The sequence below is a fragment of the Gopherus flavomarginatus genome, chromosome 4, assembly GCF_025201925.1.
Source record: "Gopherus flavomarginatus isolate rGopFla2 chromosome 4, rGopFla2.mat.asm, whole genome shotgun sequence".
NCBI classification, from domain to species: Eukaryota; Metazoa; Chordata; order Testudines; family Testudinidae; genus Gopherus; species Gopherus flavomarginatus.
In genome coordinates this window covers 113209274-113231860 of record NC_066620.1, presented here as the reverse complement: position 1 = coordinate 113231860, position 22587 = coordinate 113209274, and the positions used below count along the sequence as shown (strand labels likewise).

Below are 22587 nucleotides of genomic sequence, written 5' to 3'. Positions count from 1 at the left end.
CTAAGCCTCTATAGCCCTGGGCTGGAGTATATTCTCTGTTGCTCTGTGGGGATAGAGCATGTACAGTCTGGTCAGCACTAGGATCCATGAGAGGCTCAATCATACTCAGTGAAGATGGAATCACCTGAGGTTTTGGCTGCTAAGCTCTAGAAAGTCTATACTATGCAATTTTTAACATGGGCAAAATAATATATTTTTCCTTAGTCTCATTCTCCTTGTTGTCAGAAATAACTGAACTGTTTTAGTTAAAAAAAAAGAAAAAAGAAAAAAGAAAAAAAAAAAAAAGCCTGAAGCAGACATCCAATTTCAACCCAAACAGCTAAAGTTTGGCAAAGTCATAAACTTTATGACTTTGTTTATAAAACCCTGAAAACAAGGTTTTATAAAGGGAACATAATAATGGCTATACTGGGTCAGACCAATTGTCCATCTAGCCCAGTATCCCAGCTTCTGACAGTTGCCAGTGCTAAATGCTTTAGAGGGAATAAAGAGAACAGGGCAATTATGAGTAATCCATCCCTTGTTTTCTAGTCCCAGTTTCTGGCAGTCAGAGGTTCAGGGACACCCAGTGCATGGGATTGTGTTCCTGACCATTTTGGCTAACAGCCATTGACGTACCTATCCTCCATTAACTTATCTAACTCTTTTTTGAAATCAGCTATACTTTTGGCCTTCACAACATCTCCTGGCAATGAGTTCCACAGGTTGACTATGGATTGTGTGATGAAGTACTTGCTTATTTTTATTTTAAATTTTCTGCGTATTAAATTACTTGGGAAGTTTTAGGCAGCCTTAATAATAGGTGGTGCTACCAGCCCTGACTATAAGAAAGACTACCTTCATTCATCATAGGCCATTAAAGGCAATTTTCCTTCATAACTTGAAGTCAATTGAGTCAAGACTCATTGTGTCCAATGTTCTACCACACTTAGTATTAGTGATCAAGGCAATCCAGACTCCAACAATCAAATGGCTAATTTGCAATTGCTGGGGCTGGAATTTTCTTGATATCAGGTTGCTAACACAGATGTCTGAAGTTTTTCTATCCACAGAACACAAACCATATGATACAGACAGCAAGTTCCCTCATTCTGCCCTCCCTCAACCAGTGTCTCTGTGTCCATTTAATCCTTTGCCTTTTGACAGGTTGCCAATAAGACTGCCAATTAGTGCCAACTGTAAAGGGATATTTTTTTTCCTTTTATTTACTTTTTAATTTAATGATGTGGCCCAGTTGTTCACTAGGAGAGATCACTCTCAGTCTAGTATGATGGCATAAAATAAAATAATAATAATAATAATAAATACTTTGCACTTCTATAACACCTTCCATTCCAGGATCAAAAATGCTTTTCAATCTAATTAGCCTCATAACACCTCTGTGGTAGGTATTATTGTCCCAATAATGCGGATGGGAAACAGAAGAAGATACTTTCCCAAGGTCACACAGAAATCCCGTAGCACATACTTAAATAAGAGGACCTAGGTCTCTTGGCTCACAAACCTATACTCAATTATAAGACCTCATCCCTTCCTCCTCTAAACTACAGTTTAAGTTTTATGAGTTGCAGAATGCAACCTAGATCATCTCCCAGAGATCTAGGAGTGTGCAGGGGTCCTCTGAGTACAGATCCCTCCATGCCTGCTTGGAAAGGGCAGACATTTTTCTCTCCATGGCAATATACTCTTCCTGCCTAGAAACATGTAGATGGCTCCTGTAGAAAATGCTGTCATGAGTTTTGGAGACAAGGCTGGGAGGAGTCCATGCCCCCACTTCCTGATAATTCTGCCTTATTTCTCCCCGTTCTGGGCCCTCCAAACACTTCCCCATTGAATGGACAATTGGCAGGGAACTCTGTAAGATGAATCCTGTGGAGTTTTCTTGCCCCTCTGGTCTCTTTACTGTGATGTAGTATGGCCCAAAATTACTTGTATAGACAGCTGATGTTTTTTAAATTAGACTTAGCCTGGCATATATATTTCTGAAACTATCAGTTCAGTTTTGTATGTCGAGTAAAACACAGGGCTTCAAACACAGTGGAGATGCAGAACTCAATTTTTTTCTTCCCTGTAAAAGATATTTTTATGATGAGGTTTTGTTTAGTGCCAAACCTAAATTAGCACTTAAGATTCTCCAGCTATGAATGCCATAGCATTTACAATTCAAGAGGCAGGGAAGCAGACACTCCTGACTGGAATGAAATGGGTTACAGTAGCTTCTGTTAGTCTGGGGGTCACAGCTTCAAGTCATTTCTCATCTGGTTGTAGATCTGCAGAAAAATTTCCACAAAATCGGTCAGCCCTGTTCAGTAAGAGGCTGCAAGAGCCCAGGAAGCAAGCAATGGGGAGGGAAGGAGAAGCTGGCTTGTTCCTGTCTGCTCTTGCTACTGCTACCCAAGCCCTGCAGTAGCTTTTCTTTTCTTTCATCTCTCCTCACAAAATGAGGAACTTAAAGATGGTGAAGATCAGGCTGTGTAGACTTCATGGTCTCAACACTTAACAGTGAGTGCTTATCAGTTTCACACCATCTGTAAGTGGCACCTTTTCACAGTACCCTCCCTATCTAAAGCCAGATGCAGTTTCCTGTTGTGATTCAACTAGCATTGTAGGATGCAAGCACAAAGAATTAGGTAATGGAATATATTAAGGCCATGTCTACATGAACACACTCAGGTTTCAGGGTTTCAGATCCCGCCCCCAAAAGTAACAGAACGCCACTAGCTATCACCTACAGTCCCCAACTAAAACCTCTCTAGCGCATCATCAATGATCTATAACCTATCCTGAAGGACGATCCCTCACTCTCACAGATCTTGGGTGACGGCCAGTCCTCACTTCCAGACAGCCCCCCAACCTGAAGCAAATACTCACCAGCAACCACACACCACACAACAAAAACACTAACCCAGGAACCTATCCTTGCAACAAAGCCCAGTGTCAACTCTGTCCACATATCTATTCAAGGGATACCATCATAGGACCTAATCACACTAGCCACACCATCAGAGGCTCATTCACCTGCACATCTACCAATGTGATATGTGCCATCATGTGCCAGCAATGCCCCTCTGCCATGTACATTGGCCAAACCGGACAGCCTCTATGCAAAAGAATAAATGGACACAAATCAGACGTCAAGAATTTTAACGTTCAAAAAACAGTCAGAGAATACTTCAAACTCCTTGGTCACTCAATTACAGATCTAAAAGTTGCAATTCTCCAACAAAAAAACTTTAAAAACAGACTGCAAGAAAAAACTGCAGAACTGGAATCAATTTGCAAACTGGACACCATTAAATTAGGCTTGAATAAAGACTGGGAGTGGATGGATCATTACACAAAGTAAAAACTATTTCCCCATGCTAATTTTTCCCCTACTATTACTCACACCTTCTTGTCAACTGTTTGAAATGGCCATTCTGATTATCACTACAAAAGTTTTTTTTCCTCCTGGCTGAGAATAGCCCAGTTTATTTGATTAGTCTCGTTACAGTTGATATGGCAAAACCCATTTTTTTCATGTTCTCTGTGTATATATATATCTTCCTACTGTATTTTCCACTGCATGCAGCCAATGAAACGGGTTTTAGCCCACGAAAGTTTATGCCCAAATACATCTGTTAGTCTCTAAGGAGCCACAAGTACTCCTCGTCTTTTTTTTTTTTTTTGAAGGCACTCAGGAGACTTAAGGCAAGTTAGCTAAAGTTGTGAAGTCAATGCACATAAGTTACAACACATTATTCAGGAGTGAAGTGGCCTTAGTTTGCTGTAGCTCAATTATCAGGTACAGTTAGAACACAGTTGAAAACACCAGATTAGAGAGAAAGGTGTGCCCCTCCCCCACTCAAACCTAGTGAGTGAATAATCTAACTGGAAAAGTGCAAATCAAAATGTTAGTAACAGTGGCTACTTTTGAATAGAGACATTTCAGCATAAGAGAACTGAATATCTAAAGATAGCATCATCATAGATCAAAAACAAAAGGTGGCGTGTGTTAGGGTCTTATCTTGTCCATCAGAGAAATACCATTTACAGGTAACAAAAATGTCTGTTCTCTCTGGATGGATCTTAGTATCATTTCCTTCAGAAAAGAATACAATTATTTTTCCAAAAACAAGAGATGTAGCTATTCTGTCAAGAACTGGATTTGCTGAGGTGTGTCTCTCATACGCAATGTCTAGTGGTAATGTGTGTGCAATATCACTCAGTAGCTTTGCAGATCTATTCTAGGGAAGCACAACCCCTGTTAGCCCAGAAGGTGGCATTGTTTCTAGAACAGGGGTCGGCAACCTATCAGAAGCGGTGTGCCAAGTCTTAATTTATTCACTTTAATTTAAGGTTTCGCGTGCTGGTAATACATTTTAATGTTTTTTAGAAGGTTTCTCTCTGAAAGTCTATATATTATATAACTAAACTGTTGTTGTGTTGTAAAATAAACAAGGTTTTCAAAATGTTTAAGAAGTTTCACTTAATTAAATTAAAACGTTAATCTTACGCTGCCAGCCTGCTGCTGGTCTGGGGTTCTGTTCACCCAGGCTAGCACCAGGCTGAGCCGGGCCTGTGGCTGGGACCCCGGCTAGCAAGGGTCTGGAAGCCAGAACTCCAGACCTGCAGCAGGCTGTGTGGGGCCAGTGGCCGGGAACCCAGATCGGCAGTGGGCTGAGCAGCTCAGCCCACTGCCTCTCAGGGGTTCCATCCGCCAGCTCCTGTCAGCCAGAATGCCAGCTGCCGAACTCGCTCAGCCCACTGCTGGTCTGGGGTCCTGGCCCTGCCCACATACAGTGGGTACCTACCTTCTCCCTGGTTCTGGCCCATTCTCTTCCTCTCTCTGCACTGAGCTGAGGGTGGGAGTGTATCGAGCACAGGGCTGGGGGTGAAGGGTCTGGCCAGGAGCTAGAATGAGGGAGGGGGTTCAGGGTTGGGGCAGGAGGTTTGGGTGTGGGGTACTTATTTGGTCAGCTCCCATTTTGTGTGAGGGGTACAGATGGGAATGGGGGTGTATGTAGGAGCTTCTGTTTGGTGCTCAGGGTGGGTGTGGGGGTGTAAGGGGTGCAAGAGTCAGGATGTGGGGTGTGCATGGGGGCTGGGTATGTGAGGTGGATGCAAGAGTCAGGGCAGAGGGATGGGGGCATGTGAGGGGGGTGCAGTTGTCAGGGCAGGGGGACTGTATGTGTGGGGGTGCCAGAGTGAGGGCTGAGGTCGTGTGGGGTGTTGAAGGAGTCAAGCAGAGGGCTGGGTGTGTATGAGGGGGGTACGGGGCTCAGGACAGGGGCCTGGGGTGTTTGCGGGGCTGGGGGGTTCAGGGCAGAGAGCTGGGTGTGTGCGAGGGGGGCCAGGGCAGGGGCTGGAGGGGATATGCCCCTATTCCACTACCCCCTTCCCCAAGATTCCTGCCCCGGCTTCTTCTGTGCCTCTGCTGGGAGCAGTGAGCACGCAGACTCTACTCCTTCCCGTCCCCCTCTCTCGCAAGGGCCATCAGCTGATCGGCCGGCAGGGAGGGATAGAGAAGCAGAGGAGGGGCAGGAACCCAGAACACGGCTGGAAGAGGCAGGAGAGCCGGCAGGAACAAGCTTCTGCCCCCTGCCCCCAATGGGGGGCAGGGCGGGGGGAGTGGAGGGCGGAGAAGAACAGGCCGGGCCAGGCAGGATTTTTAATGGCATGCTGCTGCCTGCCGGGACTCCTGCAGGCAGCAGCGTGCCATTAAAAGTCAGCTCGCGTGCCGTCTTTGGCATGCATGCCGTAGGTTGCAGACCCGTTCTAGAAGAACAGAATTTTAAGTGTACTGAACAAGGCTGGACCTTGCATTATAGGCATTATTGAAACACATTCTGATCTGATTGGCTAACACATTTTTGTGGGGCTTCAGCCTCTTCTTTGGCTCTTCAAAATGCATAAACAACTTCTGTGAACTTCCAAATCTTTTGTTCTGTTTAAACATGAATGTTCAAAAGGCCATGAAGTTAAGTTATGGAGGTACTTCCGTGTTCAGCTGAGAAACGGCACAAGGGAGGGAGGATTATATTCTATTTTTGATGAAATTCAGTGAAAAACTCCAGCCATAATATGTCAAAATAGTCTTGAATAATGTTCCCAATCACTCTCAGTTAGGAGGCCTGATGCAGGAGGATGGTCCCTACACCATGAAGAGCCCCAGAGACTTCAGGGGTCAGCCCACATGGACTCAATTGCAAGACCGGCGCCTGAGAGAGTTCATGGCCACACCTGCTTCTGGTGGTGGGGAAGGGAAGAGTATTATTTATTTTTGTTTATTCAGATTTATAAACATAAAGAGTGCTTATCCTAAACTCTGGTCAACCTCACATAATTAACTTTCAGAATAACACTAACATAGATTTAGAGAATGATTAGTACTGCCCCTCTCCTCCCAAAAGAGCAGAGCAAGTTCACAAGTGCTTATACAAAAGAAGTTCCTAACTAAATTTTAAACTTTGATTAATAAAAAGAGCCCTGTAACCATAGGCCATGAAAATTCTGAAAGGATTTTATATTGGCAGTTAGATGTATGTTGTAAGTAAAGATGAATATGAGCTAATTTTGTGGCTCAGGAGTTAAGTAATTCAAAAGGCAGGAGAACAAAGTTTTACATCAAGTTGTTATATTATATATATAAAGTGATAATGCCCTCCCCAAAAACACAACTGGATCTAAGTCTGCAACAAAATGGTTCGTATTTGCATTACCTTCAGTGGTCTTTAAGAAGTAACAAACTTTGCCACTGATGTGATTGTATTAGTTCATTATAAAATTCTAGGGCTCAGACTGATGATTGCAATACATTTAAACTGTCTCTTGCCAGCAACCAAACCATCTTAGTAGTATCTTTTTTGAAGGGTTTAGCCATATGTGGAATCCTGCGACCCAAACCCCATTAATCTTCATCTGCTTTTTTTGAAGGTGCACCCAGTCAAGTCAGTTAGGACTTAAAAATATCAGAGAACAATCACACTTATGACGGCTCTCATATTAACGGTACTTGTAATCAGAATTAATTTATATATTTGAGCATTTCTCAAAAAGCACATAAAGCACATAAATGGTAGCGCTGGTCAAAACTCTGTCTAAACATTTTTGAAATAAGGTGTTTTTTGGGCCAAAACAACAACAAAAAATAGTTTTGATCATATTTTTCTAGTTTTCAGTGAAAAAAATCAAACTGTAACGTAAGCATTTCAGTAAATATTCAAATGTCAAAATCTTTCACATAATGGTGGTAGTTTTTTGTTTGGGTGTTTGATGTTTTTATTTGTTTTGGGGTAAAATTCATAGGATATTTAAAAAAAATTTCCCAAAATTTCCCATGAAAAATAATTGGCACTATTTGATCTTCTCTAATAAATGCTATATTTATTGACTTCTTTAGAAAGTTCAGGGGAAAAAATAAAAGAAGCAGCCAGAATAACCGCTGTGTACTAACTGCTATTATAAAGGGATTGCCATACTAGTTCAGGACTCATAGACTCATAGACTCTAGGACTGGAAGGGACCTCGAGAGGTCATCGAGTCCAGTCCCCTGCCCTCATGGCAGGACCAAATACTGTCTAGACCATCCCTGATAGACATTTATCTAACCTACTCTTAAATATCTCCAGAGATGGAGATTCCACAACTTCCCTAGGCAATCTATTCCAGTGTTTAACTACCCTGACAGTTAGGAACTTTTTCCTAATGTCCAACCTAAATCTCCCTTGCTGCAGTTTAAGCCCATTGCTTCTTGTTCTATCATTGGAGGCTAAGGTGAACAAGTTTTCTCCCTCCTCCTGATGACACCCTTTTAGATACCTGAAAACTGCTATCATGTCCCCTCTCAGTCTTCTCTTTTCCAAACTAAACAAACCCAATTCCTTCAGCCTTCCTTCATAGGTCATGTTCTCAAGACCTTTAATCATTCTTGTTGCTCTTCTCTGGACCCTCTCCAATTTCTCCACATCTTTCTTGAAATGCGGTGCCCAGAACTGGACACAATACTCCAGTTGAGGCCTAACCAGCACAGAGTAAAGCGGAAGAATGACTTCTCGTGTCTTGTTTACAACACACCCGTTAATGCATCCCAGAATCACGTTTGCTTTTTTTGCAACAGTATCACACTGTTGACTCATATTAAGCTTGTGGTCCACTATGACCCCTAGATCTCTTTCTGCCATACTCCTTCCTAGACAGTCTCTTCCCATTCTGTATGTGTGAAACTGATTGTTCCTTCCTAAGTCGAGCACTTTGCATTTATCTTTATTGAACTTCATCCTGTTTACCTCAGACCATTTCTCCAACTTGTCCAGATCATTTTGAATTTTGACCCTGTCCTCCAAAGCAGTTGCAATCCCTCCCAGTTTGGTATCGTCCGCAAACTTAATAAGCGTACTTTCTATGCCAACATCTAAATCGTTGATGAAGATATTGAACAGAACCGGTCCCAAAACAGAACCCTGCGGAACCCCACTTGTTATACCTTTCCAGCAGGATTGGGAGCCATTAACAACTACTCTCTGAGTACGGTTATCCAGCCAGTTATGCACCCACCTTATAGTAGCCCCATCTAAATTGTACTTTCCTAGCTTATCTATAAGAATATCATGCGAGACTGTATCAAATGCCTTACTGAAGTCTAGATATATCACATCCACCGCTTCTCCCTTATCCACAAGGCTCGCTATCCTATCAAAGAATGTTATCAGATTAGTTTGACACGATTTGTTCTTTACAAATCCATGCTGGCTATTCCCTATCACCTTACCACCTTCCAAGTGTTTGCAGATGATTTCTTTGATTACCTGCTCCATTATCTTCCCTGGCACAGAAGTTAAACTAACTGGTCTGTAGTTTCCAGGGTTGTTTTTATTTCCCTTTTTATAGATGGGCACTATATTTGCCCCCTTCCAGTCTTCTGGAATCTCCCCCGTCTCCCATGATTTCCCAAAGATAATAGCTAGAGGCTCAGATACCTCTTCTATTAACTCCTTGAGTATTCTAGGATGCATTTCATCAGGCCCTGGTGACTTGCAGGCATCTAACTTTTCTAAGTGATTTTTTACTTGCTCTTTCCTTATTTTCTCTTCTAAATCTACCCTCTTCCCGTAAGCATTCACTATACTAGACATTCCTTCAGACTTCTCAGTGAAGACCGAAACAAAGAAGTCATTAAGCATCTCCGCCATTTCCAAGTCTCCCGTTACTGTTACTTGGACATCAAGCTGTGGTCAATCTAGTCCAGTATCCTCTCTCTGACACTGGTCACTACCAAAGGCTTCAGAGGAGCACGCAAAAAACTCCAGGAACAACAGTTAAAGCATAACCTGCTGTCATAAACAGATAGCCAAGGGTTAATAGAACTGAAGTACTTCATGTCTCTTTTGCCTGTAAAGGGTTAAGTTCAGTGAGCCTGGCTGTCACCTGACCAGAAGACCAACCAGGGGATAGGATACTTTCAAATCCTGAGAGAGGGAAGTTTGTGTGTGTGCTGTTAGTTTTTGGTTGTTGTTCACTCTGTGGGCTCAGAGGGACCAGATGTGCAACCAGGTTTCTCTCCAATCTCTCCGATACAGGCTCTTATAAGTTCAGAATAGTGAGTACTAGGTAGATAAAGCGAGTTAGGCTTATGGTTGATTTCTTTATTTGCAAATGTGTATTTGGCTGGAAGGATTTTAATTTGTACTTGTATACTTAGGCTGGGAGGGTATTCCCAGTGTCTATAGCTGAAAGACCCTGTACCTATTCCATTTTAAATTTACAAAGATAATTTTTACTGTTTTTCTCTCTTTAATTAAAAGTTACTTGTTTAAGAACCTGATTGTTTTTTTATTCTAGTGTGAGACCGCAGGGGACTGGGTCTGGATTCACCAGGGAATTGGTGGGGAGAAAGGATGGAAGGGAGAGAGAGAGGCTAATTTCTCTCTGTGTTAGGATTACTGTCTCTCTCAGAGAGAGTCTGGGAGGTGGAAGAGAGAAGGAGGGGGGAAGGTGCATTTTCCTCTCTGATTAAGATTCTAGAAATTTGAATCACAGTGATCTTCCAGGGTAACCCAGGGAGGGGAAGCCTGGGAGAGGCAACAGTGGGAGAAAGGGTTTACTTTCCTTGTGGTAAAATCCAGAGGGTCTGGGTCTTGGGGGTCTCCGGGCAAGGTTTTGGGGGGACCAGAGTGTACCAGGCACTGGAATTCCTGGTTGGTGGCAGCGCTACAAGTACTAAGCTGGTAATTGAGCTTAGAGGAATTCATGCTGGTACCCCATCTTTTGGACACTAAGGTTCAGAGTGGGGAATTATACCATGACACATGCTCATAGAGAAGTTTCTTTCTAGGATTCCCTAGTTAGTGTGTGGCTGATGCATGTATGATGGTTTAGGCCATACTTACAGGATGGGGGACTCTATCCTGGGAAGCAGTGACTCTGAAAAAGATTTGGGGGTCATGGTAGATACTCATCTGAATATGCTTGCCTAGAGTGACACTGTGGCCAAAAGGCCTAATGAAATCCTTGAATACATAAATGGGGGAATCTCGAGTAGGAGTAGAGAGGTGTTATTACCTTTATTACCTCTTTTGAGCTTACACTGAGCTCAGACCTGAAGAAGAGCTCTATGTAAACTCAAAAGCTTGTCTCACCAACAGAAATTAGTCCAATAAAAGATATTACCTCACCCACCTTGCCTCTCAAATATTCCTGGGACCAACCCAGCAACAACAACAATGCAAACAACTTTCTGAACAGTTTACACAATCTCCTAACTCATATTTTTCTCCATTTAACCATTTTTAAAATCTCTGAACAACTTTTCTCTCTGCTGTATCTTTTTTGAGACAGGATGACTAGAACGGAATGCAGTGTTCCAGGGAGGGCATCAGATATATAATGGTATTATAAATATTCTCAATATTATATTTTTATCCCATGCTAACATTTTGTTTGTTTGTTTTTGACCATGACTGCACACTGAATGGTCCACAATGATGCCCTGTTCATTACTGCACATGCTTGGTAAATTTAATTTTGGAGTAGACTATAAAGATTAAACATACACACACACACAAATATTTCCCCCGAAATATTACTGAAACTGCTACTACAGAAGAAATTATTAAGAACATATAAAAATGGTTTCATTTAAACAATATGGTCTTAAAAAGAAGTAAATGACCCCTCAGACTGTGGGAAGTGCTCCTTTACCAAGTTGGTTATTTGTTACAAATTGGGTGTGATTGATGCTCACTTTTATACTAAAAGGTGGTTGTTATTCAATAATCTAATTAGATTTACTCTGGATAAAAAAGAAATCTCAAGACAAACACAAAAATAATCTTTTTTAACTCTAACTACGATAGATCTTTTCCCTTTCTAATTTCTGTGTGTCTTTGATAAACAGAATTTCTAAAGGTCACACTGATGATCTGATTAGGCTATCTACAGCTGGAATAAGAAGATAGTGGAAACGGGCTAAGGTTTTCAAATGTCTATCAGTGTAATTAAGCAACAAAATGATAATGCAGATATTGGGAAAATCCACGACAGTCTATAAACATAAATTATTCACCATTCAGTCATATAATACCTTTTACTATATTTGTGCCAGTATGCTTTACAATAGAGTATACATTTGTATTTAATTTATGTTTGCCATTTGGAATACTGTTTTGGCTATGCATTTCTCACACATTTTTATAGTGAAACAGCTATGAAGTAAAGAAGCAACAGAAATATTTCAGAATTATTGTTTCTGATCAATATACGATTAATTTTACAAAAATGTAATTAGAAGTATTCAGTAAGTGGATTTATGATAATTGTTGGGTTCAGCAGAGCTAAGTGAGTAATTTGTAATAAATAATTTGTAAGATTTCACCTCTCTCTTCCCCTACACGAAATGTTATGTCTACATGAGGAGGTTCCAAACAGCTCTTCGCGAATATCTGAACCTCAAAATTTGCAATATGTTGATAACATAAGTTTCATGATATTTTCTTTGTTTGGATGATTTATCTAACTAAGTAATACAGTACAAATTTTGAATCTTACAATCAAACAAAACTTGAACTTCATGTTGGAAAAATATTTGAAAATTCTAAGTTAATTTTTTTGTAAGTATTTGTTAGCAAAGTTTGATTACATGTTCAATTTTTAAATTCTTACTAATATTCACTGAACTTGTTTCCACTATTCATTATGTATGTTTACTTTTGCTAACAAATTATCCTATAGTTTAAAACTAATTTTCACCCATTCTTCAGAGGATGTGAATATCACTTATCAAAAGGTTCTAATCTATGCTGTATGGAAATGCGAACATCACACTGTCTGCTTTACACACATCCTTCCCATATATTCTCATATCTTACTGTTTGTGATAAACCAACATGGTATTCCGTTCCCTTCTTATACAATATATTTTCTCTACTTTGAGCTGGGACAGGTATTTGTGCCTTTGTTCTAACTTCTGCACGCTGAATTCACTTTGTTAAGCTTTAACATTGTGCAACAGCATGAAAACAAGAATGCCACAATGAATCAAACATATAATAGAGAATGTGATATATAGGCAATGATGCACAATGTGATGAGAACTTGCCAATTGTATATACACCTTGGGAATGCTTATCTAATAGGTACAGGCAGGATCATTAACACACCTCTATGGTAGGATATCTATATATTGGCTGGTGAACAACAAAGAGTTATTTTACTTATAAAGTGGTTTAATGATTAAAAATTACTTTTATAAATGTAAATTTCAGAAATGTGTTAAATATTTTCAACAGAAAATAGGTTTCTTTGGAAGAAAAGAAATGGGATGAACCTGCAGAAAGAGAAAGGGATCAGAAGAAACAGTATTCTGCTTCTGTTTATGGATTTCCCTGCATCTCTGTCCTTCACTCCCCAAAATGAGACATGTACTGTAATAGGCCGAATCAGTGTAGATTCCTCTTCACAAATCACCTGGAGGGAGCAGGAATTGAGAGGAGGGACTTAACGCCTTTTGAATAAAAATGTCTGCTGCTCAAGTAAGGTTTGGATGTGGCACATTGCTCTGTTTGGTGAAGAGGCTTTATGGTACCAAATGTATATGCTAATTAGGAAATTATTACATGGATTGAAAACTTCTTCCACCAGTTATATCATAGGTGTTATCTAAGCCATTTGATAAATATGAAATTTTACAGAACTAGGAGTATAATTTTGAAGATATATACACACGTGTTGTGAATGTTGTGTTGCCCAAGACTAAAAGCTGAATGCCGATATCTAAAAAGTAACTAAGGGGGACAGTCCTCTATAAATTCATCTTCATACTCCTGCTTCAATATCTATGTACCTATGCTTATGTTCCTGCCCCCTTTGAAGTAAATGGGAGCTTTGTCATTCATTTCAATAACGCTTTGCTATTGACTTCAAAGAGACCAGGAGAAGGCCCAGCAGTTAATTGACAAATCATGGAAGTAATTGGATGTAGGCAACAAATTTGCATTTAACACATCTGAAAACACAGTTGTTTGCCTAGGGAAAGATTCTGAATGTTCTGTATTATATTAAAAATCAGGAAAATTAAAATCCATATTCTACAGTTTATGGTCCCCTCCTCTCAAATAATTACCCCATGTGGCGCTGAATATCTTACTTCTGCTTCTGTCTGTTCATTGTGTAGAAGAGTAGGATCTGGTACTAATTCAGAAGACTGTTCCTTTTCATATTCAGCTAAAAATATAACACATGATTCAAGTCACCATTATGTTTTTCATGAAAATGATGCAATTAAGAATGCAGATAATAAAAATGTGAATGGTAGTGATATTATTATCTAGTTAACACTGAGACATTAGCTTTGCCAGTCAGAAAATATTTTTCATAAATTTTTCATTAGAACTTTTGCTTTTTTTAATTAAAATTTTCCAATAAACTCTAGTCTTTAGCATAGTTGTGACCACTACAATCATAAATGCTCAGCAAATATTAAAAAAGGATTAGACATTTATATGAGTGAAGAGTACCATGTGTGGTTATAGCAACTATATTTCAAAGGCTATAAAAAAGTAGCATGCTCACTGCTAGTAATGTATAATACCACAGAATAATATAAGAGGGTCACCAGATGAGGTAAGGACAGATCTCCTAAAGTTATTTAGCACAGCTCATGAGGTTTGTTATGAGATTTCTTTTTCACCTTTCCCAAGCAGTAAAGGTTGCTGCTGAAGATTAGATCCCAGATATCAACCTTTGGGCTGCTCTGGTTAGGGAATTTCTATGTTCTAAACACCAGCATCATCACTTATTTAGAAAAGAAAAATTAGATAACTGTAATTCTTATTCTCTGAAGAGAAAATCCCAGTGGATTTCTACCCTTGAATCCATGCTTCCAGCACATAGCAGACAGATATTCCATAACTGGAAAGCTCTGAACCGATAGGGAACCCCTAGCAGCACTGTGTACATCACTATGCCAGAGGGGCTCCCTACGCTGCTCCCTATGTTCTACAATCAGCTTTTAGTTTAGTTATGTTTTGAGATTCAGGATGCATCAGTGTTCTATAGAAGTTGTTTTAATGGGCTAGGACCAAGTGGCAAATTCAGAGTTTGTACCTGGGACTGCTGTTTTAACTGGCATTCCTCTTCTAAATCCTTAGAATGGAACTGAATTATTGGGGAATGAGATATCTCCACTGGAGAGGGAAAAGGTTGTGTAATTTCAACAGGTAAGTTAATGTTTAGAAGCCTGAGATTGCTGAGTCCAGGAGCTATTACCAAGTGGAAGTTTCAGATGCCTGTGAACTATTTTGATGCTGTGGGAGCCCCAAAGAGCTGCCAAGATACTGTGTGAACCAGGTGGTTGTGTGCGGGGGGGAGGTAGGAGGTGGTGAGTGAGGAAGGAGGTGGTTGGTAACTGCAAAGATACTGTGTGAACTGGAACGTGAGACTGCAGTGGTGATACTTTTGAAAAGTACAAAGTGCTACATGTTAACATGCTATTTTATTCATAATTTCTGCATCACAGTAAGTTCTTGATATGTCATGTGTATTGTATAAACATATGTATTCAGAGTAATAAAGCAGAATAGCATGGTAAAATCTTGGACCATCAGTTAAAGCCACACCGGTATACCAGGAAGAGAGCAGTAAACTTACTTTCACCAGCCACATAATTAGCAGGAAAATAGCCTTGCTGTCCATTTGCTAGGCTGCCAAACCACCAGTTATCATTATCTTTGTATAACACTTGGATAATGTCACTGCGATGGATGGTTAGCTCATCTGATCGATGCGCTGTGTAGTCATAAAGAGCCACTACCTAAAAGAGAGATAAGACCACCACATCTTTATCACAACTGTGCCACAGAGAAAAAAGCCCAACATTCACTTCCTCTTGCAGAAAAGCAGCTGAAACCAAAGCTGCACTTTGGTAAAAGCTGAGGCTGTCTCAATTTTTGCTAATGGGATCAGGGGTGGTGGGAACGCAGCAGGAGAAGCAAGATAAAGGACTGTGGGATGGAAGAAATGGTTAAGAACACTCAATACACTAAGATTAGCTTCAAAACAGCAGCTGCTAGTTTTATAAGCAATTGACTTGTTAAGAAAAACAAAAAACCCTTAGTACATTCACTTTCTCAGAATTGTTACACCACTTTCAGATCCAATTCTGTGTGTGTGCACACTAAACATATATGTTTGAATAAATACTTCAACAATATGACTGTTTTACTAGATGGAAAACTCCAATGGAACAATTTCATTATAAAGCTTTATTCTGATCCTTTCATTTATTTGTAATGTTTTGTTTTGAAACAAATATCTGTTATAAACATTTGTACATTGGGTCCACATATTATCTACATAATAAAGCCATTTGCCTTTGAAACATACTGCACTGCTGCATCAATACTTCCACTAGAAAAAATTTTAATAGGCTTCTCCCACCTTTCACAATACATAGAATACACAACCACCAATCACAGACTTTCCGACTGTCCTGAAAATAAAAATACCATGGATCATTTCTTATTTAGCTTCCTCAACTATATGATCAGGGAGTGATTTCTGTCCCATTTTGACCAACAAAAGAGTAGAAAAGAGTAAAAACAATAGAAGAGGTCTGAACAGATAGGAATCTCCACCCTCCCCAAGACATAATTATGTTATATTTTACAAAACTATTTTTGCCACCAAAGCATACCTGTATATCAAATACAGTGACCAGGAATAGTAAAGAAATTGAAAAGGGAATGCTTCTATAATCGTAAGTTTAGCGTGGTACTTTGTGATTTGGCCAGCCTCAAAGCATTAAGATCAGTTTAGCTACTATTAGACAGGAATCTATCCAAACTTTCACTTGGCTACCACTAGCATATCTAAGGCCTGGTCTACACTACGAGGTTAGGTTGAATTTAGCCACGTTAGGTCAATTTTATAATGAATGCATCTACACAATCAACCCCGTGCCACCAACCTAAAGGAATCTTAAAATCGACTGCTGTACTTCTCCCTGACGAGAGGAGTAGCACTAAAATTGACCTTCCTGGGTCGAATTTGGGGTAGTGTAGATGTAGCGCTGTGCAATTCGATGGTATTGGCCTCCTAGAGCTATCCCAGAGTGTTCCAATGTGACTGCTCTGGACAGTACTTTCAACTCTGATGCACTAGCCAGGTACACAAGAAAAGCACCGGGAATTTTTGAATTTCATTTCCTGTTTGGTCAGCGTGGCAAGCTCAGCAGAACAGGTGACCATGTAGTCCCAGAATCACAAAAGAGCATGGATTGAATGGGAGACACTGGATCTGATTGCTGTATGGGAAGAAGAATCTGTGCAGGCAGAACTCCGAACCAGCAGAAGAAATGCTGATATATATGCCAAAATCACACAGGGCATGGCATGGTGGAGAGAGGCTACACCAGGGATGCACAGCATTGTGTGTGAAAATTAAGGGGCTAAGGGAAGCTTACCAAAAGACAAAGGAGGCAAATGGTTGCTCTAGGTCAGAGCCCCAGACATGCCGCTTCTAAGATCAGCTGCATGCCATTCTAGGGGGGGGGGAACCATACCAGTACCCCAACACTCTCCATGGACACCTGGAAGGTGGCAGCCTCAAGCAACATGAATGAGGATTTTGTGGATGATGAAGAGGAGGAAGAGAATGAGCAGCAAGCAAGCAGAGAATCCATTCATCCCAGCAGCCAGGACCTTTTCCTCACCCTGGAACCAATACCCTCTAGGACCCTGATGGCAGAGAAGGCACCTCTGGTGAGTGCACATTTGTAACAAAACTACAGAGGTTAAAAGCAATTGTGTTTAATGTTTGATTTTCCCTGAGCAATTGGGATGCATTCACGGCCAGTACAGCTAATGGAAAAGTCTGTTTACATGTCTGGGGATGGAGCGGGAATCCTCCAGGTAAGTCTTCATGAAGCTCTCCTGGAGGTACTCTGAAAGCCTTTGCAGAAGGTTTCTAGGGAGGGCTGCCTTATTTCGTCCTCCATGGTAGGACAGTTTACCACGTCAAGCCAGGAGCAAGTGGTCTGGAATCATTGCAGCACAAAGCATGGCAGTGAAAGGTCCTGGGTTTTGGTCGCATTCATGCAGCATTCAGTCTTTATCTTTCTGTGTCAGCCTCAGGAGAGTGATATCATTCATGGTCATCTGCTTGAAATAGGGGAAGTTTTGTAAGGGAACAGTAATCCCCTCTGTTTGGTGATCCCCGACACATTAGACCCCGGGCATGCTGGGCTGTTTGCGCTTGGCTAAAAGGGATCATCCCGGAGATAGCCACACTGAGGAGAGGGTTGTGCTGCACATCATCCACCCCAAAACTGCAGCCCCTCCTTTTAAACGGCAAATACAACCAGCATTGGTTGCTATGGGAAAGGAGGGTGCTGCAGTTTGAAATCATTCCCACGTGTTATGAATACAGAAGAAGCCAACTCCATGTACCCCAAAATCTGCTGCCCAGCCATTTGTGATGTGTCATCATACTGGCAGGTGCTCAATATAAAAGGCAAAATGCAACCTTGTATCTAAAACACGTGCTGTTTGCTGTGAATTGCTTGATTCACTGTAAAAGTCTCCCTTTTGTTCTCAGAAAAGTATCTTCTGTAAACTCTACTCTCCCTTTCTTTTTCTCCTCGCATCAACTCTGTCCCTGAGGTTATCGCAGATTAGAAGGCGAGAAAAAACGCACTCGCAATGACATGTTTTCAGAGCTCATGCAGTCCTCTTGCCCTGATAGGGTACAGCTGAATGCATGGAGGCATTCAGGGGCAGAGGCTAGGAAAGCATACAATGAGCGAGATCGTAACACACAAGAGGAGATACTGAGGCTAATGGGGGAGGAAACAGACATGGTGAGGCGTCTGGTAGAGCTGCAAGAAAGGCAACTAGACTAGACTCCCGCTGCAGCCACTGTGTAACCACCTGCCTTCCTCACCAAGTTCCATATCCTCCTCAACCAGACGTCCAAGAATGGGTAGGGGAGGGGTGGAAAAGCTCCATGCACCCAGCCACTCAACTCCAGGCTATGGCCCAAACAACATAAGGCTGTCATTCAAACAGCTTTGATTTGCAGTGTGGCTACAATAAGCAATGTGGCCTTATCCTTCCCTCCTCCCGCACCCCGTTATCAAACCCTGTATACAATCGGGCTTCCTTTTACTAGTCAGCATTGCCAGTGATCTCAAGGTTGTTTTTTTAAAAAAATAAATAATGAATGAATGGATTCAGAACAATAGGGACTTTATTTCCTGTGCCAGCTGTGGTCGAAAGGGGGACGGGGATTGGCTTACATGGAAGTACATTCACCAAAGGGGGTGGGTTTACATCAAGGACAAACACATAACTATCACACCGTAGCCTGGTCAGTCATGAAACTATTTTTCAAAGCCTCTCTGATGCGCAGCATTCCTCGGTGTGCTCTTCTAATTGCCCCAGCATCTGGCTATTGAAAATTGGCCACCAGGCGATCTGCCTCAACCTCCCACCCCGCCATAAACGTTGCCCCCTTACTCTCACAGATATTATGGAGCACACAGCAAGCAGCAATAACAATGGGAATATTGGTTTTGCTGAGATCTAACCTACTCAGCAAACTGCGCAAGTGACCTTTTAAACGCCCAAAGGCACATTTTACCACCATTGTGCACTTGCTCAGCCTATAGCTGAACTGCTCCTTACTGCTGTCCAGGCTGCCTGTGTATGGCTTCATGAGCCATGGGAGCAAGGGGTAGGCTGGATTCCCAAGGATTACTATTGGCATTTCAACATCCCCAATGGTAATTTTCAAGTCTAGGAAGAAAGTCTCTTCTTGCAACTTTCCGAACAGCCTGAGTTCTGAAAGATGAGAGCTTCATGCACCTTTCTGGACCATCCCATGCCGATGTCAGTGAAACAGCCCTTGTGATCCACCTGTCCTTGCAACACCATTGAGAAGTACCCTTTGCAGTTTATGTACTCTTTGGCAAGGTGGTCCGGTGCCAAGATAGGGATCTGTGTTCCGCCCCACCACCGTTAGGGAACCTCACTGCAGCAAAGTCATTCACTATGCACATTTCCCAGAGTCACTACTCTTCTTAGCAGAAGAGTACCGATTGCCCTGGCTACTTGGATCACAGCAGCCCCCACAGTAGATTTGCCCACTCTGAATTGATTCTCAATTGACCGGTAGCAGTCAGGCGTTGCAAGCTTCCACAGGGCTATCGCCACTTGCTTCTCAACTGTCAGGGTAGGTCTCATCTTGGTATTCCTGCGCTTCAGAGTGGGCGAAAGCAACTCACAGAGTTCCATGAAAGTGGCCTTATACATGTGAAAGTTTCACAGCCACTGGGAATCATCCCATATCCCCAACACTATGTGGTCCCACAAGTCTGTGCTTGTTTGTTGGCCCCAGAATCAACATTCCTCTGGATCAACATGCTCCAACGCAGCCATGATATCCCAATTGCCAGATCCCGTGCCTTCAGGAATGTCTGTACCCATGTCCTCCTCACAATCTTCCTTGTGCTGGCGGCTCCTAGCTAGGGTCTGCACATACTGCAGGATAATGCACGAGGTATTTGCAATACTCACAAAAGCAGCATAATGCTGAGCGGGCTCCATGCTTGCCATGCTATGGATAACCCAGGAAAAAAGATGCAAAATTATTGTTTGCTGTTGCTTTCAGGGAGGGAGGGAGGGAGGGAGGAAGACTGATGACATGTACCCAAAACCACCTGCAACAATGTTTTTGCCCCATCAGGCATTGGAAGCTTAACCCAGAATTCCAATGGGCAGCGGGGACTGTGGGACAGCTACCCACACTGCACCACTCCGTGAGATGATGCTAGCAATGATATTGAGGACGCACTCCACTGACCTAATGTGCTTAGTGGGGACATGCACAATCGACTGTATAAAATCAGTTACTAAAGATCGACTTCTATAAAAATTGATCTAATTTCGTAGTGTAGACATGCCCTAAAGTACCAAAGAAACTGAGTAACTGAATACCTCCCTCTCAATTATACCTCTCCTCTCCACATCAGGAAAGGCAATAATATGATCAAAACCAACACTGCCAATGTAAAATTTAGATGGATGCAGCTTATATGATCACATCGAGCAAGAGGTGCTCTCACAATACCAACTAACTGAGAAACACCAGGACTCCTTGGAGATAATGCTGTGAAAACCAATAGGTCACTTACGGTAAAAGGAACATAACTTGAGGTAAACATTCAACAGAATGCACAAAATGAAAGGCAGACCAGAAGAAAGTGCTGTTATTTTTGCAATGTCTTATAGTAAAATGTTCAGTAGTTGTTCAATATCTGAAAAAAATTACAAAAATCTAATGACTTGATAAACTTGCAACATGCTTAAAAGAAAAGCAAGACAAATAAAAAATTTAGGTACCATTGTACCCTGAATTGTGATTGGTTTAGGGAAATTAGGGAATCACTGATTAAAAATAAAAGTGGAAGTTACCATTATTTTCATTATCCCATTAGAGTTATTTGAATTACAGTTGGGCAAATAACTGATTTTTTGGTTTGCTGGCAGAAAAAAAAAATTAAGATATGGGTTGAATCAGACTCCAAAATTCCAAAAACTTTCAGGAAATCAAAAAAAAATATGTTCTGGGTAAAACAAAAAAAAACAAACCCATGTCCCTCAGGCAAAATGTTTGGTTTCCAGGCATTTTTAAAGGGCTAGATTTACAAAACAGTCAGAGAAGGAGAAGTGATAGTGGTGGTGTAGATTAACATTTCCAAAATTATACATACAATGTGGCAGGGATTGAAACAATAAACAATTGCATAATACGTACTCTCTCTTGCACTAGTATAGAATTATTTGCTCCTCTCATACATGTTGTAACCAGAAGGTCATCACTCTAAAATAAGACACTATTTTAACAGCAGCATGCAATATTTTGGTAAGGATAGTTTTCAAAATGAGCACGTCAGATACTGTAAACACAGCAATGCACTGTAATAAATATTAATTTTTGTTTTTCCAAGGCAAAATGCAAGTGATATTGGATAATATTTCTAGTACTATTGATTAAAAGATATTTAGGAGAAGATTTAATTAAAACTTCTTTGCTATATGCACCCCACTAAAGACAACTCCTTATGGTAAGAAAAAAGGCTGTTAATGAGTACTCATTCTGAGCTTGTCTGCATTACAAACTACACAATGCTGGCTCATGGAGATGATGCAGTGAATTTCACCTCTAATTATTATGCTGAAACTGATTTTTATATATTATATATATATACACACACACACACATATACACAAATATACATATACACACACACACACAGGCTCATTTTTAGTTGATTTGAAACAAACAACCTTTTCACTGCTGGTTCTTAACAGCACTTTGCTGCCATTATTCACGATCATTTCACTGAAATAAATGGAATATTAGATATAACTAACATTTCAGCAATTCTACAAGTTTGCTTAAATTTGGAGATACCAGTACCTGGAAAGTTTGATATAATTCAAGTAGCAGAACTACAAACCTCTGGCAGATTTCTCCAAATTTAGAAGTATTCACTGAACGTAGATTTAGAATTGAATAAATATGAAAAAACTATTTTTTTCCACTATACTGAAAGCAGTTCCCTCATAGTAACCGAATCGATACAAGGCATTTGTCAGTGCTACTGAAACAACGAAGGTATCAATTGCCTAATTTATTAAAGGAGAAACCAGATTCTCCTGAATTTTGTGTGTGCTGAAGAGGGCATATTAAAACTCAGAACAGAAACATTGTGCACATGTGTGCCAGCATGTAACCAGGGTGAAAGGGACTAAGATATTTTAATGGAAGAATCAACAATGGGCATTTGGAAGTGATGTTTTTACCCACAGCAGATTGTGCTAAATTATAAACCAGTTTAAAATTTATGAGAAATCTCATTCAACCTCCATTTCTTCCATCTCACACTCACTTCAAATGTTTTCAGCACTTAACTTTTTCTCTTTCCTTTTCTTTTAAAAAAAGGTCTTTTAACTTTTTTTTCAGACAAATGAATGCACATCTTAAATGTGATGCTGCTTTTATTTTCCCAGTACTGTTTCTATTAGGCTCTCAACACGTCTTTTTCAAAGG

The 22587-nt window shown here is 40.9% G+C and overlaps 1 protein-coding gene across 5 annotated transcripts in view; it reads right to left on the bottom strand.

The window, feature by feature from the left end:
* The window catches only part of AHI1 (Abelson helper integration site 1), a 197158-nt gene that overhangs the window by 31022 nt on the left and 143549 nt on the right, over positions 1–22587 (bottom strand). For 4 of the 5 annotated variants that reach the window (XM_050949466.1, XM_050949469.1, XM_050949468.1 and 1 more), the window contains 2 exons: positions 15124–15286; positions 13598–13698 (listed from right to left, as the gene is read on the bottom strand). In XM_050949466.1, coding sequence (XP_050805423.1) covers positions 13598–13698; positions 15124–15286 — 264 coding nt within the window. The remainder of the gene's footprint in view (positions 1–13597; positions 13699–15123; positions 15287–22587) is intronic. The other variant, XM_050949471.1, reaches the window with a different exon arrangement.